The 15,692-nt window shown below is 41.4% G+C and overlaps 1 protein-coding gene across 1 annotated transcript; it reads left to right on the top strand.

Moving 5' to 3' along the window:
• Nucleotides 1-12,114: 12,114 nt before the first annotated feature.
• LOC127306995 (UDP-glycosyltransferase 82A1) lies at nucleotides 12,115-15,079 on the top strand. Its single transcript, XM_051337694.1, has 2 exons — nucleotides 12,115-12,667; nucleotides 13,951-15,079. Exons 1-2 carry the CDS (start codon nucleotides 12,190-12,192, stop codon nucleotides 14,970-14,972), a joined length of 1,500 nt encoding a protein of 499 aa, XP_051193654.1. The 5' UTR covers nucleotides 12,115-12,189; the 3' UTR covers nucleotides 14,973-15,079.
• The last annotated feature ends 613 nt before the right edge of the window (nucleotides 15,080-15,692 follow it).

The following is a 15,692-nucleotide window of genomic DNA, read 5'->3' as shown; positions in this document are numbered from 1 at the left end:
GGAAAGGTGTTTCTTATGATTAAAATTGGACCGGGCTTCATGGGTTCACTTGAATATTCTCTCTTTGAAGTTGTAGTGGATAACAGAAATTCATCAATGAGATATAAAGAAAATAAATTAAATATGTGTAAGATACGCATTCATATGGGCATCACATCCTACCATAGAGATGACACAACACATCTCTCTTATACTCCACAAGAAATAGAAAACTCCATGCAATCTTGTATTAAGAGTTAACAGAGTATAGCCATAAGTACTTTGACATGATGTTTGCATATCAAATATGCTACCTTGAATAAACAAGATCATCACTTTTGTCACGTGACGAACATAACCATGCATTCACTTTATTCCTAGTGAGATATCAAAAGAAAAGGCATATACATGATAGATCATGAATTTGTTGTCTCTATCCAATCACTAAAACCATGCTATTGCATCTAACATACACATCACCACACACACGTTCTTGCATACAAGTTGGATCAGAACCAGTACTTAAGAACGAGGTACATAATATGCATCTATCAATACATACACAAAGTAGAGTCAAATATCATAGCACAATATCGTAGAATAAAAATCCACCACATAGGTATTATATATATGACCATAATCATGTTGGGAAGCTCATATGGCACTAAGAACTATGAATAATATGAGAGAAAAGGATCGAGCTATTGCTACAAACCCATAGTCCAGAGGTGGAATACTCCCTCTTGATCATGGTGATGATGATGAAGATGTTGGAGAAGGTGGAGATCCCTCCGGCGGCTGCTCCGGTGGAGTTTCCCCCTCCAATCTTCTCTGATGTATCCTCCGTTTCATGTTTCTGTGGCGCTCTCCTGCAGAGAACCCTCGGGGGTCATATATATAGTGGTTTTTAGGTCAAAATATGTCGGTTCGCAAAATAATCAAGTGATCTGGACGATCGACGGTAGAAGTCTCTTTTGGGCCTCCAAGGTCCCCAGGTGTGGTCCAAGTTCTCCAGGTCCTTCTTTTGGTGAAAGAATGATGTCCCCGAAATCCTATCTCAATTTGACTCCGTATAGGTCTCTGAAAGTGAAAAATACACAAAACAGGGTTTTCCTGTTCTGCAGAGTTATAACCCAACTAAAGGGGATCATTGGCGAATCCCCAAAAATCAATATAAAACATTGTACTATTATCATATATGTTGCAAATACGTGGGAATTCATGTTAATAAAATACAAAGTTCATGTACACATTGTACATGCATCAACGAGGTCTGGAATCTGTCCTAGGACCGAGCCATGAGACCAAGAGGTTTTCCCTTGCTTGGTGCTGAATAGCGCATCCGATAACGAAGATCTGAAAGAGTTTAAGAAGAAGAAGCTTTGGGGAGTTTTATTAGGGGCTAGGCACAAGAAAATATCCGTGGGATTGGAGTTAAAATTGTGCAGGAAAATAATCCCAACGAAATAAGGAAAAAAGTGTCAAAAAGGAAATTCTAGTGCACATGGCGACCATCGGTATGTGCGCATCTCGTACCGGCCGACCGTACCCGACAAACTTCATAAAATCTGAACTGCCGAAGTCCGTTTAAAACTTTCCAAAAACTCGGTATGTGCGGGTTTGCACCATACCGTGCGTTCGTCCCAGAGTTACCGACTCTAGGGGATGGTGTCTCTCTTTTAAAAAATACACAAATGGATGAAAACGAGACAAAGAGTACAAAGAGAATAACAATCATCCGTACGGGTGCATGAGGTTGTACCGTCCACTCGTACCGACGTCAAAAAACTGGTTGTAGACTCAGAAAAACACAAGGAACTCAAGAACAAGAACTAAAAATAGAAAACTAAAGATTAAGAATTGGAAAAGGGAAGAAATACCTCTGTCTCATTTACCTTCAGTCTCGGTCAATTTTTGTGTTTTTAAACTTTTCAGATTATTTTCATTTTTCCTTCGTATATGGTTGGTAGAAAATGTTTGACCAAACCATCACAAAGAATAGCATAAAATCCTCTCTTTCTCGGCTGAGAGTACCCGGAGGCCACAAATTGTAGCCAGTTTTCCTTTGGCTTTTCTTCATCTGAGGGATCTTGAGTCTCAAGTGTTTCTTCCTTCCTTTGCAAAATGTGTAGATCAAATTCTTGCAAAAGCAAAATCCAACGAATCATTCTATGCTTAACATCTGCCCTTCAAGGATTTCTTTCAAGTCTTCATGATTTGTATGGACTCTAACTTTTGAGTCGATCAGTAAGATAAGATCTAAATTTTTCGCAGAAAAAACAACTACAAAGAATTCCTTTTCATCCATTGGGTAGTTTATTTATGCATTGTTAAGAGTATGGCTAGCATGATGAATGATATTTATATCATCACCATCACATGTTCACAAAGCAACACCAACAGATTCATTACTTGCCTCACAAAGTAACTCAAAAGGCTTTCTCCAATCAGGTGGTTTTATCATTGGAGCTTTAAGAAGAGCTTGTTTAAGAATGTTGAAAGGAATAAGACATATTTCATCAAACATAAAATGAGCATTCTTTTGTAACAAATTAGTTAGAGGTCTTGCAATTTGGGAAAAGTTTCTAATAAACCTTCTGTAAAATCCTGCATGACCAAGAAAGCTTCTTATACCTTTAACATCTCGTGGGGGTGGTATTTTTTCAATGGCCTCAACTTTTGATTTCTCAACTTCTATTCCTTTGCCTGAGATCTTTTGACAAAGTACTATCCCCTCTTGAACCATGAAATGGCATTTTTTCCAATTCAAGATTAGATTTGTGTCTTCAAATCTCTGCAAAATCTTATGCAAATTATGCAAATAATGGTTACATGAAGTTCCATAGGCGGACAAGTCGTCCATGAATACTTCCATTATGCTCAATATAATCAAAAAATATGATAGTCATGCATCTATGAAAGGTAGCTGGTGCGTTGCATAAACTAAAAGGCATTCTGCGGTAAGCATATAATCCAAAGGGACAAGTAAAAGTTGTTTTCAATTGATCTTAGGGATGAAAAAATATTTGAGAAAACCTAAAGTATGCATCCAGATAACAAAAGTAGGAATGCCAGACAAGCCTCGCTAATGTTTGATCTATAAATGGTAGTGGATAATGATCCTTTCTAGTTTCTCTATTTAGCTTTCTAAAATCAATACACATCATATGTCATATGCTAGTTGGAGTAGGAACCATTTCATTGTGTTTATTTGGTACAACAATAAACCCTCCTTTCTTTGGGACACAATGAACATGGCTTACACAATCACTCTCTCTGAACTGGTAAATAATAATTGCATCAAGTAGGTGAATGCTTTTCTTTCTTACCACTTCCTTCATATCAGGTTTAAGTTTCCTTTGGAAATCTGCCAAAGGTTGAGCTCCTTCTTCCATGAATATTCTATGGATGGCTATCGAAAGACTAATCCCTTTCGAGTCAGCCAATGAATAACCAAGGGCTTTAAAGTACATTTTCAATACCATCATTAGTTGTTCCTCCTCTTTATCTGTAGGGTTAGCACTTACAATAACAGGGTATTGATGCATGTAAAATGCATACATGAACTTTGTCATTTATCATATTGAATTCCCACATGTTTGCAACATATATGATGATAATGCCATTTTTTACATTGATTTATGGGGATTTACCAATGATCCCCTTTATTTGGTTTATAACCCTGCAGAACAAGAAAAACCTGTTTCGCGTATTTTTCACTTTTAGAGACCTATACGGAGTCAAATTGACCTGGAATTTTGGAGCATCATTTTTTCATCGGGAGAAACAGCGTGCAGCACACCTGGAGAGGCTCGAGGGCCAAACGAGCATAGGTGGCACGGCCTAGAAGCCTGGCCGCGCCACCACCCTCCGCCGATCACCCTTTTGACCTGATTCTTTCATGAACCGACGTATTTTGCCCTAAAACCCCTATATATATGGCCCCGAAGAGTTCTCGGGAGGAGAGCTTCGCAGAAAGACAAAAACACCAAAACGGAGGGTGCTGCAGAGAAGATTGGAGGGGGAAACTCCGCCGGGATCACCGCCGGATGGATCTCCACCTTCTCCAACGTCTTCATCATCATCACCATGATCAAGAGGGAGTAGTCCACATCTGGACTACAGGTTTGTAGCTGTAGCTTGATCTATTTCTCTCATGTTCTTCATAGTACTTAATGCCATATGAGTTGCCTATCATGATTATGGCCATATTTGTAATACCTATGTGGTGGATCCTCGTTCTATGATATTGTTTTATGAGAACTGATCTTATTATATTGTGAGATGTATTGATAGATGCATATTATGTACCTTGTTCTTAAGTTTATGTTCTGATCTGACATCTATGCAAGAGCGTGTGTGGGGTAATGTGTGTGTTAGATGGAGTAGCAAGGTTTTAGTGATTGGATAGTGACAATATGTTCATGATCTATTATGGTTTTGCCTTTGTTTTGCTACCTCACTAGGGATTAAGTGAATGCATGTGCTATGTTCATCACGTGACAGCAATGATGATCTTGTTTGTTCAAGGTAGCATATTTGATATTCAATCTTCATGTCAAAGCACTTATTGCTATGCTTTGTTAATTCTTAATACAAGATTGATGAAGTTTCTTTCTTGTGGAGCATAAGAGAGGTGTGTTGCATCATCTCCATGTTAGGACGTGATGCCCATATTAATTATGATCTTACATATACTATTATTTGTACCTTCATATCTCATTAATGAATTGCTTTTTTTCCACCACAACTTTACGAGAGAATAGTCAAGTGAACCCATGAACCCCGGTCCACTTTTTATCATAAGAAACACCTTTATATTGCTTTTATTGTTTTCTATTTGCTGCACTATTTTAATGCGAAAATACAAAAATATTGACTTTTCTTATTTGCATCCAAAACACCAAAAACAATCAATCTCTTTACAGTTTTTACTTAGTTACTTTATCTACTTTAGTTTTTACTTGCTTTATTACTACTTGTGTTATTTACTTGCGTGAAACCTTATGCTTGACAACCACACGGTGGGGTTGGGGACACAAGGCATTTATTTTACTTGCAGGATTGCTTGAAGAGGATTGAAGAGAATACTCTTTGAGCAAGTTCCCCGAGAGTTCGATATAAACCCCCGAGTCACCCTTGTGGGGAAGATACTCCGCTGACGCAACACTCTGCACCTGGAGTCCCAATGTGATCAAGTATTTATTTGTGTCATCCAGAAACCTATATTTCAAATCTGGTGGGAGATGCTTGAGTTCTGGAGGTGGCAAAGCTTCATCTCCCTTTCTTTCAGGTATTTCATAAATTTTGTTCATAAAGGTATCAACTACAGGAGAGGATTCTAGATACTCATCAATCTCCTCTTTATCTATATCTCCTATAACATTATCATTCTCAACTAAACTTCTTTCAATTTCATCTTCAGGGGTATCATAAAGGACTACAACAAGAATAGTAAGATTACCTTCTTCCTCAAGTTCTTCTTCCTCAAAAATTTCGACTATTGGCTTGTGCTCAAATTTTAAGAAGTGGATCTGCATAACTTCCTCCTCAAACTTGAGGGAGATGGTTCTTTCCTACAATCAATGTTAGCCCCTGCAGTGTTTAAGAATGTTCTTAAAAAATGATTGGACAATCAGAGTAAAGTTCAACTACATTGCAATGTGCATACATAGCTAATATCTCCTCGTTAGTTACATCCTATTCTTCTTCCATAGCTTCATAAGTGGGTACCTCATTATTAACTTCTTCTTCGGGCTCTTTTAGCGTCTCCTTCCCCTTCTCCTTTTCTGTTTGCTCTACAAGTAGTTGAGCCCTAATATGCTTTGCCTCCGTCCTTGGAAAAGGGAGCGACTCTTCATAAGGTTGTCTCTCAATCAACACTTCTTTAGGTGTATCAACAACCATTTGTACTGCTTCAACTGGTTGAGATGGTGGAGTATAATGGAGCCATTCCATTTTTGGTGCTCCAATGAATTCTATAAAATCCCGAAGAACATCTAATACCATAACATCATCAAGGTGAAGTTCATTAGCCGTTTGTTTTACTTTTCAAGGTTTCTTTGAGAATTTAGACAATCATATTATATTTCTATTTCACCTTCACTCCCAAGATCAAAACCCCAAGTTTCTCTATTTCTCTGAACTTTATGTAGGTGTATCAAAGCTTGTTCAGGAGTAAGGTCCATAAAAGATCCACCAGATAACAAATCTAATTCTCTTGTATTATCTTGCTGAAGTCCTCCATAAAAGATATGGAAAACATACCAAGGTGGTAAGTCATTATTGGGACAACTCTGAAGCATACCTTTGTATCTTAAGTAGGCTCTTACCATACTTTTGCCACGACGGTTCTTGAAATTAGTGATGACCGTTCTCGCCTCGGCGGATTTAACCTTGGGATAAAAACGAAATATAAACTCCTTTTTAAGATTCTCCCAAGTATTAATTTTTCTGCAGGACAAGTTCTATACCAAGACGGGGCAGTGTTAGTTAGAGATTGGCTGAGTAATTTAGGTTTCAATTCATCATGAGAATAACATCTCAATTTAATAGTCCAACATAACTCGGTAAAGAATTTAAGTGATTATATGGATCTTCATTAGGATCATCTCATGCAAAACTGTTCTCTTGCATAATAGCAATTAGATGTGGATGAATCACATATTGCACATCACTTCCATTCGGGAATTCCTTAACATACCCTCGATTGAACATCCAGAGGTATTTGGCTGTGTCAAGCTTATTCATAAGCCCAAGAGCAGCCATGCTGTTTACCTGAAACAAGTAAACAAATTTAGTAAAGAAATCAATAAATTAGCAACTAAGAACAAAGACCAAAAGTGCTGAGCTCCCCAGCTTCGGCACCAGAAAAGAGCTTGATAACTGCAAGTACACAGTTCAATTGTAGCTAGTTTCAAAATAAGTGTATCGAACCATGAGGAGCTACTACTTAAGGTATCAATGCCCCTTGCTACTATCTAACAAGGGCCACTTGTAAATCGCTCTTTAATCTCAAGTAGGAGTGTTTCGAATAGAGTATTATTTGGTTGCAATAAAGTAAACAAAGCAATAAAGTAAGAAGCGTAGTAAAAAAATGTTGTAAAACTCATTAAGGCAAAATGTTCTCGGGGGTTTGTTGGATCCACCTCTAGCATTAGGATTAATGTTAATCGAGATAAAATATGCTTTTAATCATGTTGTGTGTGAAGAGAGCTCCATAATAAGATGCACCCAGAAAACCATATGTCATCGCATCTCTAAATAACCGTTGCGGCTAGCCTTCTACAACGACATATTGACTATCACCATTAAGGGTTTTCACGTGGTTATCTATATGAGCTTAGTGAGTCTCTCTTTATCCCCTTTGACGAGGGTGCTCCTCGACAATGCCCTCCGATTGGGGCTTAGGGTTGACGGAATCCTGTAGGCTGACACGAGACATCGGTTCACAGACAAGCGGGGAGAGCAATTTACCCAGGTTCGGAGCCCTCGATGAGGTAAAACCCTTACGTCCTGCCTGTCTGATCTTGATTATGAAAATATTGGGTTACAATGGGGTGCCGAAGGGTTCGGCTGTGATCTCGTCGAGAGGCTAAGTGCTGCGGTGACCTAGCTCTAGACTTCTGGTGGCTAAAGTTGCTATGATTGATCGTGTCCCTCGGCAGCCCCTCTCCTGGCCTTTATATAGGAGGCCAGGTCTCAAGAGATCTGTCCGGGTACGTCTAGGTTTACAAAAGACCTAGCTCTAAACTTCCCTTGTTCGGCTCCTCTTCATCTTGTTCTTCAAGGAATCCTCTTCGGCACCGCCCTAGTGGCCCACCTTGCCATCGGGTATATTCGTGGGCCTCCTATTGGGCTGTACAGGATAGGGCAATGTTAGTTACCCGAAGGGTAATGCCCACGTCACCCTTCTTCCATATGATAGAGAAACACCACGGTAATGTCACTTCCCACCGTACACTATATCATATTTCGAAGGGTAGTTCTCTCTCTAGTTCCTAAGGCAAATATTACATGGTGCACTTCACATAACATCTAGAGAGAGAACTAACACACAATCATATATTAAAATCATAGATCATCTTTGATTCATCTCATAGAGATGCTAGGGTTTCTCCATCTCCCCAAGAACAAATGGAATTACTCACACATGGAAGCAATCAAGAACATCATCATAATCTTGTGGATGGAATAAAGGTAATGGTATGAATTCAAATACAAATCCATAGTAGCAATTGAGATAACAACTATGGTTGAGTAAGAAAGGTATTGGTGTTGGTGATGATGATGATGCAACGGTTGATGGTGAGGGTATGATGGCTTGTCCTGCAATGATCCGTGTATCAGCTAGGATTATGTCTTCTCCCAAGTTCCTCCTCCACATCTCTCTCAGAGGTGGTGTTTTGGTATTTTCGGCGGCTGTGATCGAATGTTGGATCTCTGATCCATCTGCGCGAGGTGAAAGTATTTGATGAGGCGGAGCTCCTGGCGGTGCGTACGGGCGGATGGTACAGGTAGGGTCCCCCCGTACTGATGCCTGCTAAACCCTCTGGAGTTCCTTCTCGCATCCTCCTTTGGCCCAAGTGCGTGGTCAAGTGCTCAGATGACTTTTATCATGTCAAAATACCATAAAGATGATAGTTTTTATATATATTTCATCATTGCATTAATATTTTGAGATCATGCTGAAACAATCATAAAAGGTGCGTGCAGTGAAATACCAAAATCCTATTGCTACACAAGGATATCTATGTAAAATAGGGATGAAAACACTCAAAAAGTACACTCATCACCCGATTAACTATAAATTCCAACATGGAGTAGCTGATAATTCCATGAAGAAAGGCCGTTCAAACCTCTTTTTTGCGTCTGCTACCACGACTATAGATCATCATGTACTGGGATAATTCCATATACATTTACTAAAAATTACACTCAAAAAAACAAATGAATCCGATCCCCATGAACTCTCAAAGGGCAAAGATAGCAATGTATATCATCCGAGACATTCCAATGTCTTCGTTGCAACAAATCCTTCGCATTCAGTGTATCAAACTATAAAAGGTAGACAAATACCTTCATTTTCATAACACAACTAGATTTCTGGAGCCACTTGTAAACATCGGGCACTTTTATATGTTTATTATATGACAACAAAACTATTCTCACACATACTTCTCTCCCCAAAAATATATCCATGAGTAATAATGCTCTGAGAGAGGATTAGCTTGCATGACGTTCTAAAGATCATCTAGCTCTTGATAAGCTGCAGTGGACAATGGTAAATAAAAAAGACCGACCATATCGTCATGTTCCATCACCTCAGTGGCCAACATATTCTCATTCAATACATAGGAGAATAGTATGATATATCTCAGTTTCAGTGGCCTAATACTTCCATTAATTAACTCGGACAAAATAAGAAGGTGTCACCCTTGCCATGGTTAAAACCCCAATAAAATTGTCCACATGTTTTAACACATCCTTCCACCAAATACTTCCACACAAGTTTTCTGCACGAGGAACTTTACTAGAGTAGTAAGCATGACACGCCTGTTGGACCCAAGGCACCTCCATCTTATTATAAAATTTCTCAAGGAATTTAGTTAATAGTGCCACATCCCGCTTCTAAAAATTGACGATACAATTCCATCATTCTTTTTAGGTTTGCAAATTATTTCCCAGGCTTCCAAAGATTGCTTTAGCCCATCAAATGTTTATCTCCATAAGCATTGTATGAGAATTCTACCAGGCTGATTGGTTAGGCCGCGAGGTAGCTGCGATAAACATAAGAAGTGCAAAGGCATGGAAGCAAGAGTAAAATCTTTAAGCTGAAGCCACACTAGTTGTGACAGGAAGCTAGAACTAGAAGTAAGCTTCCTTTCCAATCTAGAGACTAGAGGAGATAACTCATCAATAGTGAGTCTCGTAGTTCCTAGGGGCAATCCAAGGTAAGTAAAGGACATGCGACCCACTTGGCAATTGAACTCTTGTGCTAATTGATTAACTAACTTAGTGTAAGTATTGTGAACCTTGTGTAAACCCACACAACCACCAATGAGACGAAGGTGTGTGACTGTGTTGATAAGATAAAAAAGTTTTCTCTATGTTGCAACAAATTGTCCATGCAAAACGAACTACTATTTTTTGAGTCGGTTGAGCATCTCGATCAACTTTACAAATTTCCACATAAATAAAAATGTTTCACAATGTTGGAACAATTTGTTAATCTAGTGAAAAAGAGTACTCTTTGTTCACATAGTTCAAAAAATGATAAATCTTGCGTGGATCTCAGCATTGGAATAATGGTTCACGGTATCATCTCAGAACTAATTACAAAATTCTCACTTAGGTGACAATTAGTAAATCTGAATTTTAGAAACTGTTTCTCTATGTCAATGTCCGATTGCTTTACATATTTGTACCCAAAAAAAGATTATGGTGTTATTTGCATAGATTTTGGTAGTACGTCTAAAAATAGATTGGCGAAGTATATCCTTCGGGCATTACTTTGGGAAAGAATTTTTTAACAAAATATGATATTTTACCAACCGGAACTTGTGTTGGCAAATTGTTAGATAGGTTTTAGTTTAGCACTAATCTATTCATAATCTATCACAAGCAGACATTAGCTGCGATCATTGTGTGTTGTAACAATTCCACATAACGTTTTGCGCACGTGTTGGAACAAACCCTCGCAAATATAATCAAATATGCTGCATTTTGTCAACTATGTACCAGATTATTCTTTGATGTAAGCATTTTAAAGATAAAATAGTTTAAACATTGATATCCAGCTTCTTGCACTCTATATACATATCCAAATTGACACCTTGTTCTTTGCTGAAAGCAACATGTCATAATGATGACATAGAATTCATGCATCAACTTCATGTTATCTTATCCCGAAGTCAACCAAGCATGTTACTTAATGAATTTGGCCTCAAAATAGTTAACTTTGTTCTTCAATTAATACAGTTCATGAATTATTTGTGTGATGTACAAACCAGCATTAAACTGCACATCCAAAGACCAAGTCACCAATATAGATGCATGAACCAATTATACTGCTTTCTCCCTCCAGAAATGCAATGAGTAGAGTAATTTTGTTTGCTTCCACAGGACTTCGACTAATAGTTGCTCCATTAGAATTTGATTGACGTGATAGAAAAATCACAATAAAAGTAAATACTTTTGAAAACAAGCCTATTGGCGTTAGTTATATGACATATATTAGACATTACTAAGGTAATTAGTAGTCAAATATGTGTCTAAATTAACCAAATAAAATGAAACGAAATTAAATAATTAAAATCTTTTTTCTTCAAAGTCCTTATTTAGGGACCAAGTGTATCCCGGAGCTACGTAGCTACTCCTTCCGTTCCATAACTCTTGTCGGTAATTTGGATATACTTAGACATATTTTGTGAGTAGATACATCTGAATATACGTGACAATGAACATGGAATGGAGGTGGTACATCTCTATGATACGTTCTTTTAACAAACTTAACCTGCACAAACCGTACACACACACATACAATTATAGTTTTATGACATACACTTGATTCGTAACTGCGTACTTGTACGGATTTGGCTTAATCTGGCGTAAACTTGTATGAACTTCGATTTGTGATATGATTCGTTCCCAAGCAAGTGATTTCATGAAATCGTCTTAAATACGTTGTTTTAGGATACTCTGTATATAATCTCGTGGCATTGTGTAATTTAACCAATATTCATTGTGTTGTCAGTAAATTCATATCATCTGCCATATGTTGCTTTCGAAACATGCGGTGAATTACTCTGCTCCTAGTATGTTCAAAGTTTAGTTTTCAAGATTGTGGAAGTCAACGCCTGCCACCAACAAAAGATGATTATCCAAGCTGACAGAGCCCAAATGGAGGGTAAACAGATTCAGCTAAGCATGAGAATAATATATGCCATAGTATAGCGTTTACAGTGGACGAAAAGATAACAGCAACTTTAATTATCCAATGTCAAATGTAGAGGGAGAGGGACACGGCCAGTAGGCAAGCAGCCGGCGAATCAAATGCCACGCCCCCGTGCGAGCGCGCGCGCTGCCACATCTTTAAATATACACACCAGCACACACCACGTTCGAAGGCCAAGCTCCAGTACCGCTCGATCGTAGCGGCCAACCCGCACATTGTTCCTTCGCTTGTTTTGCTTCGAACCGACGGCTGGCATGGGAGCGGATCCAGAGCTTGCCGACCTCGCCGCCGTCGTCCTCGTGCCGTTCCCGGCGCAGGGCCACGTCACGCCGATGCTCCACCTGGCGCGCGCCCTCGCCGCGCGCGGCGTTGCGTCAACCGTCGCCGTACCCGACTTCGTCCACCGCCGCATGGGAAGCTGTGCCGACGTCGCTAGCGGCGGCGTGGGGCTTGCGTCGATCCCCAGCGGCATCTTTGACGACGGCGGCGAGCCCCCGGGCTTCGCCAGCATCGCGCACGCGATGGAGCACCACATGCCGGCGCACCTGGAGCGGATGCTGACGCGGGGGCACGCCGCGTGCGTCGTCGTTGACGTGCTCGCGTCGTGGGCCATCCCGGTCGCCTCCCGGTGCGGCGTGCCAGCCGTGGGGTTCTGGCCGGCGATGCTGGCGAGCTTCCGCGTCGTGGCTGCCATCCCGGAGCTTCTTCGACGGCGGTTCATCTCAGATTCCGGTATGCATCCAGGTCCCCCTTTTCTTGTTTCAACTTCCAAATATATAACGGCCGTTATTTTCGGAAGATCGGGTCAAGCTAACGCCCGGCAGCGTCACTGGCACTCACATGGCTCTGTATATGAGATCCAAATCCAATCCTATACAACGGTCCTATATCTGTACAACGGAAGGAAGGACCATATATCTTACTATCTCGCAAGAGAAAAATTATAAACGTACTAGTACTAAATTACTACGTACTCAATAGACGTACGTACTGCCCTTACTATATAGTGATATGAAGTATGTACTATCCTTACTTACTTTTGTAATATCCATAGTCATACATGCATTTTATTGTATCCTTAATGATAGGTTTGAGGTACCTGCTAGTACCCTAGAGCTGAACTGCTCGCTGTGCGTCTTTCTTTATGTTACGCACTGCTAGGTTCCAATTGTAGCTTAGCTTGAGCTCTGGCATCTTTCTCACGGATAAAATAAGACTTGCAAGGGGAGATTGGAACGTGCATGCTTAAATCCGGCCTGTCACGATTACAATTGGCGCCATTCTGCAAGGGCACACAAACACACCTGAATTTAGCATGTCTTGTTGTGTGGCGTACGTGGGTAGTTCTTTTTGCCCCGGCGCCCGCCCCAATCAGTTACACATCTAGACGTGCTTTATTTATTTTTCTACTTCAAGCTCTTTTGATTCATAGGAATTATGTAGAAATTGTTTAGGATTTAGATCCTATGTGATTTTTTTCCTATACTAGTTGTTTGATTTATAGGAACATAAGCTATAGAAAATAATTTTATAAAAATCTTGTACTGCAAATCTTATAGTAAAACATGAGGTCTTATCTCATGAATAGTTCTTTGATACAATCAAAGAGAACTCATCTTTCTATAGGATTCAACTAGGCATGACATAGTATTCCTATATTTTTCCTATTCCTATAATTTTTCTATCCTATGAATCAAAAGATCCCTTCAAATTTAGATCATTTGTAGCGCAGAGACCCGCTGTTTTGCATGCCTAGTCTGGTCCTGCACGAGCAGCAAAGTTCACTTTAGCCTCAGCTCATCACAGCCTAATACTTTAGTTGAATGTGACCTTTGTTATTTTAGATTGAATGTGACGTAAGTTAATTTCCTATGGCAGCTCATTACACAATTTCTTTTTTTCCTATGGCAGCTTCCACTGATTGGATACCTAGTGCGCGCCTGCTCAAGAATAAGTTTCCGCCATTTTATTTGATTTAGTCTTTACTAGACAATTATTGCCTTATTGGTATACAGGCATTCCCATCTTGACAGATGGGTTCGACAAAGATCAAGAAAACGCAGACCTGCGGACCGCCAACAACCTGCACATATTACCCGAAGAATTGCAACTTGGCACCAAAGAGCTGCTGCCATGGCTCGTCGGCTGCACAGCATCGCAAGAAAAAAGATTTGCCTTCTGGCTCCAGATCTTACAGCGCACGAGGAACCTCCGCTGCCTCCTCGTCAACTCCTTCCCCAGCGAAGCCGCCGATGAAGACTCCGACCAGCTCCACGCGTCACAGGGCCTGCAAATCCTCCATGTTGGGCCACTGTCTATACACGGGTTACTTGAGAATTCACTGAAGTTGCCAGGAAAGAACCCTAGCATGTGGCAGGCAGATGGATCCTGCATGGACTGGCTGGACCAGCAGCGTCCAGGATCAGTAATCTACGTTTCCTTTGGGAGTTGGGTCGCGCCGATCGGGTCGGACGAGATCAGCGAGCTCGCGCTTGGCCTCGAGGCAACTGGGCGGCCATTCCTGTGGGTTCTGAAGAACGACCCGTCGTGGCGAGCCGGCCTCCCCGCTGGGTACCTGGAGACGGTGACCGGCCGTGGGAAGGTCGTCGCCTGGGCGCCGCAGGGAGGCGTCCTCGCGCACGAGGCCGTCGGGTGCTACCTCACGCACTGCGGCTGGAATTCCACGCTCGAGGCCATACAGCACGGGGTGCGTCTCCTGTGCTACCCCGTGTCCGGCGACCAGTTCATCAACTCTGCCTTCATCGTTAAGATGTGGGAGACAGGGATCAGGTTGCGGAGCACTAGACGATGCGATGTGAAAGACGGCATCGGGAGAATCATGGAAGGAGATGATGGTAGACGACTGCAGCAGAAGATGTATGAGTTGAGGGAAAGGGTTATGGCGGGTGAGGCAAGGTTTGTAGCGAAGAGGAACCTCGAGGCCTTTGTGGACGGAATTAAGAGAGATGATCTTCCGTTTCATCAACTTGCCGCCAAGGTTTATACTCCTCCCTCCCAAATTGTAGTGCCGGCTTGACTTTTTTCTGGTCAACAATGTACATCTTTAATTGTGATTTTCAATTATAGCATGTATATGTGTATGTGTACAAAAGTAAAGATATATGAAATGCAAGTACTCCCTCTGTTTTTTGCGAACACGCAAAAGCTTTGCGTGTCATTGCATTAGAAGAAAAAGAAGCGGACTATAGCGGTTCCGGCATTCAAGAGGGGAATGCGGGTACAAGGCGTGCTAGAATGGTACGGCGACCATGAGCATGCCAAGAGAGTACAGCGCCCGAAAAAAAAAGTGTAGAGCCCTATCTCCAAATGTTGCCCAGCCCTATTGCACCCGATAGCTTCCAAAGCTCCACTTCTTCGGTGATGCGCTTGCAGATACCTCGAGCAGTCTCCGCCGAGCGCTCGAAGACGTGGTTGTTCCTCTCCTTCCAGAGTGTCCATACCACGAGGAGGACAAGGGAGTCGAACCCTTTCCTCAGCTGCTGCGGGACGCGCCGCCTGGAGTCGGGCCACCACTCGATGAGCATGTCACCGGCCAAGGGCGTCAGGTGCGACAAGTTGCAACGCTGGAGCGTGGCATGCCAGACCTCCCTAGCGAGGACGCAACCGAGGGCGAGATGATCCGCCGTCTCAGGGGCATGCTCACAAAGAGGGCAGTTGGAGTGGGATTGCATACCATGCCGCAACATGCGATCCGCCGTCCAAATGCGCCATTGCATTGCAAGCCAGATGTGGATCT

The sequence above is a fragment of the Lolium perenne genome, chromosome 6, assembly GCF_019359855.2.
Source record: "Lolium perenne isolate Kyuss_39 chromosome 6, Kyuss_2.0, whole genome shotgun sequence".
Classification (NCBI taxonomy): domain Eukaryota; kingdom Viridiplantae; phylum Streptophyta; class Magnoliopsida; order Poales; family Poaceae; genus Lolium; species Lolium perenne.
The sequence above is the reverse complement of the archived record's forward strand: the minus strand, read 5'-3'. Positions and strand labels throughout refer to the sequence as shown.

What these genes read in the sequence shown, in the direction of transcription:
- LOC127306995 (XM_051337694.1), top strand. Translation starts at nt 12,190, where the DNA reads ATGGGAGCGGATCCAGAGCTTGCCGACCTCGCCGCCGTCGTCCTCGTG. An exon ending in GCGGTTCATCTCAGATTCCG is followed by an intron (nt 12,668 to 13,950) that starts GTATGCATCCAG and finishes ATTGGTATACAG; the next exon opens with GCATTCCCATCTTGACAGAT.